Genomic DNA, 2,758 nt, shown 5'->3' with positions numbered 1-2,758 from the left:
CAGGAATTATTGGACTCACCAAAGTGGGGATAAGCCCAGGGGAGGGGAGAGTTCCCAGATTTGTGTGTGAAGCTGAGCTGAGGTCACTCTGTGCTTGTGATCTGAGCTCTCTCTGTGTGTTTGTGTGAGCTGAGCTCTGTGTGTGTGCGTGAAGCTGAGGGCTCTGTGTGTGAGCTTAGGTATTTCTGTGTGTGTGTTTGTGAAGCTGAGGTCTCTGTGTGGGTTTGTGAAGCTGAGCTGAGATGTCTCTGCGTGAGCTGAGCTCTCTCTGTGTGTGAGCTGAGCTCTCTGTATCTGTGTGAAGCTGAGCTCTCTCTGTGTGTTTGTAAAGCTGGGGTATCTGTGAGTTGAGGTATCTCTATGTGTGCTTGTGAAGCTGAGGTCTCTGTGTGGGTTTGTGAAGTTTAGCTGAGGTGTCTCTGTGTGAGCTGAGCTCTGTGTGGAGCTGAGCTCTATCTGTGTTTGTGAAGCTGAGGTCTCTGTGTGGAGCTGAGCTCTATCTGTGTTTGTGAAGCTGAGGTCTCTGTGTGGGTTTGTGAAGTTTAGCTGAGGTGTCTCTGTGTGAGCTGAGCTCTGTGTGGAGCTGAGCTCTATCTGTGTTTGTGAAGCTGAGGTCTCTGTGTGGAGCTGAGCTCTATCTGTGTTTGTGAAGCTGAGCTCTGTGTGTGAGCTGAGCTCTGTGTGTTTGTGAAGCTGAGCTCTCTGTGAGCTGAGCTCTCTGTGTGTGTGTGTTTGTGAAGCTGAGCTGAGGTGTCTGTGTGAGCTGAGCTGTCTGTGTGTTTGTGAAGCTGAGCTGAGGCGTCTCTGTGTTTGTGAAGCTAAACTCTCTCTGTGTTTGTGATCTGAGCTCTGTCTGTGTGATCTGAGCTCTGTGTGTATGTGTGATCTGAGCTCTGTCTGTGTGTTTGTGAAGCTGAGCTCTGTGTGTGTGTGTGCGCTGAGCTCTCTCTGTGTTTGTGTCTGTGTGTGTGATCTGATCTCTCTCTGTGTGTGTGTGAGCTGAGCTCTGTGTGTGTGTATGTGATCTGAGCTCTCTCTCTATGTGTGTGTGTGAGCTGAGCTCTCTCTGTGGGATCTGAGCTCTGTGTGTGTGTGATTTGATCTCTCTCACACTGTGTGATCTGATCTCTGTCTCTGTGTGATCTGAGCTCTGTGCGTGTGTTATGTGTATGTGTGTGAGCTGAGCTCTCTCTCTGTGATCTGAGCTCTCTCTGTGTCTGTGTTTGTGAGCTGAGCTCTCTCTCAGTGTGATCTGAGCTCTCTCTCTGTGTGATCTGAGCTCTCTCTGTGTCTGTGTTTGTGATCTGAGCTCTCTCTCTGTGTGATCTGAGCTCTCTGTGTCTGTGTTTGTGAGCTGAGCTCTCTCTCAGTGTGATCTGAGCTCTCTCTCAGTGTGATCTGAGCTCTCTCTGTGTCTGTGTTTGTGATCTGAGCTCTCAGTGTGATCTGAGCTCTCTCTGTCTGTTTGTGGCCCTGGCAGGCCCTGCGGTGCCTCAAGGCCAAGCGGAGGACAGAGCGGCGCATCGAGGAGCTGCACTCCAAGCTGGACGCGGTGCAGGGGATCCTGGATCGGATCTACGCCTCCCAGACCGACCAGATGGTACCGAGGGCTCCTCCCTGGGCTCCTCCCCCTGCTCCTTCCCCTCTTCCCTTCACCTGAGGGGTGGGATTTACCCTGGCAATGTCCCTCTGCATGAAGCTCCTCCATGTCCCGGTGTTTCTCCAAGGATGCTGCTTGGGAAGCAGCTCTGGAGAGTGGCTCCCGCTGTTTTCATCAGCATTGTGCATATTTGTCTTTTATTTTGAATTGCCAGGTATTTAATACCAACCAGGCTGAAGTTCATCAGCATTGTGCATCTTCATCTCTTTCATTTTTAATTTCAAGGTATTTAATACCTACCAGCCTGGAGTTCATCAGCATTGTGCATCTTCATCTCTTTATTTTGAATTTCCGGGTATTTAATACCAAGCAGCCTGGATTTCGTCAGCATTGTGCATCTTTCTGTCTTTTATTTTGAATTTCCAGGTATTTAATACCAAGCAGCCTGGATTTCGTCAGCATTGTGCATCTTTCTGTCTTTTATTTTTAATTTCCAGGTATTTCATACCAAGCAGCCTGGAGTTCATCAGCATTGTGCATCTTCATCTCTTCTATTTTTAATTTCAAGTGTTTAATGACTCTCAAGCTGGAGTTCCTCAGCTCTGTGCATCTTTCTGTATTTTATTTTTTATTTCAAGTTATTTAATGCCTACCAGCCTGGAGTTTGTCAGCACTGTGCATCTTCATGTGTTGTATTTTGAATTTCTAGGTGTTTAATGCCTACCAGGCTGGAGTGGGAGCTCTGAAGCTTTCCATGAAGGATGTGACTGTAGAGAGGGCAGAGAACCTGGTGGATCAGATCCAAGAGGTACTGGAGCAGCCAGGGGGGTGTGGAGATTCCCAAGAAACCTGCCCAGATATTAATTAATTATTAATTCTTTGGTTGCTTTTAATTATTTCGTTTTTTCCTTTTATGGCACTCAAGCAAACTGACTTAATTTTGTGCTAAAACATCAGCAAGAAGATTTCTGTGTCTTCTGGTTTTGCTGCAATGTATTTTAATTTACTTTAAATTTGCATTTTGTGGGGTTTTTTTTTTGATCAGAAAAATTGGGGAAGCACCCAGCTTTCCTAGAAAGTCTTTGGGTCTATTAAAAATACAAATGAAACCTTTGGAAGCTGGAATGAACTGTGTGCATGAAACAGCCTGACATTTTA

General features: G+C 46.8%; 1 protein-coding gene across 1 annotated transcript in view; it reads left to right on the top strand.

Annotated features, from left to right (window-relative positions):
- LOC115949345 (charged multivesicular body protein 7-like) overlaps positions 1-2,477 on the top strand; it is a 3,710-nt gene extending 1,233 nt beyond the window's left edge. Inside the window, exons 3-4 of the mRNA XM_031065873.1 lie at positions 1,481-1,600; positions 2,310-2,477. Of these exons, the coding sequence (XP_030921733.1) occupies positions 1,481-1,600; positions 2,310-2,468 (279 nt within the window). The 3' untranslated portion in view covers positions 2,469-2,477. The remainder of the gene's footprint in view (positions 1-1,480; positions 1,601-2,309) is intronic.
- The last annotated feature ends 281 nt before the right edge of the window (positions 2,478-2,758 follow it).

This window comes from Geospiza fortis, unplaced genomic scaffold (assembly GCF_000277835.1).
Source record: "Geospiza fortis unplaced genomic scaffold, GeoFor_1.0 scaffold2719, whole genome shotgun sequence".
Lineage (NCBI taxonomy): Eukaryota > Metazoa > Chordata > Aves > Passeriformes > Thraupidae > Geospiza > Geospiza fortis.
Note: the sequence above shows the minus strand (reverse complement) of the source record. Positions and strands in the feature narration are given on the sequence as shown.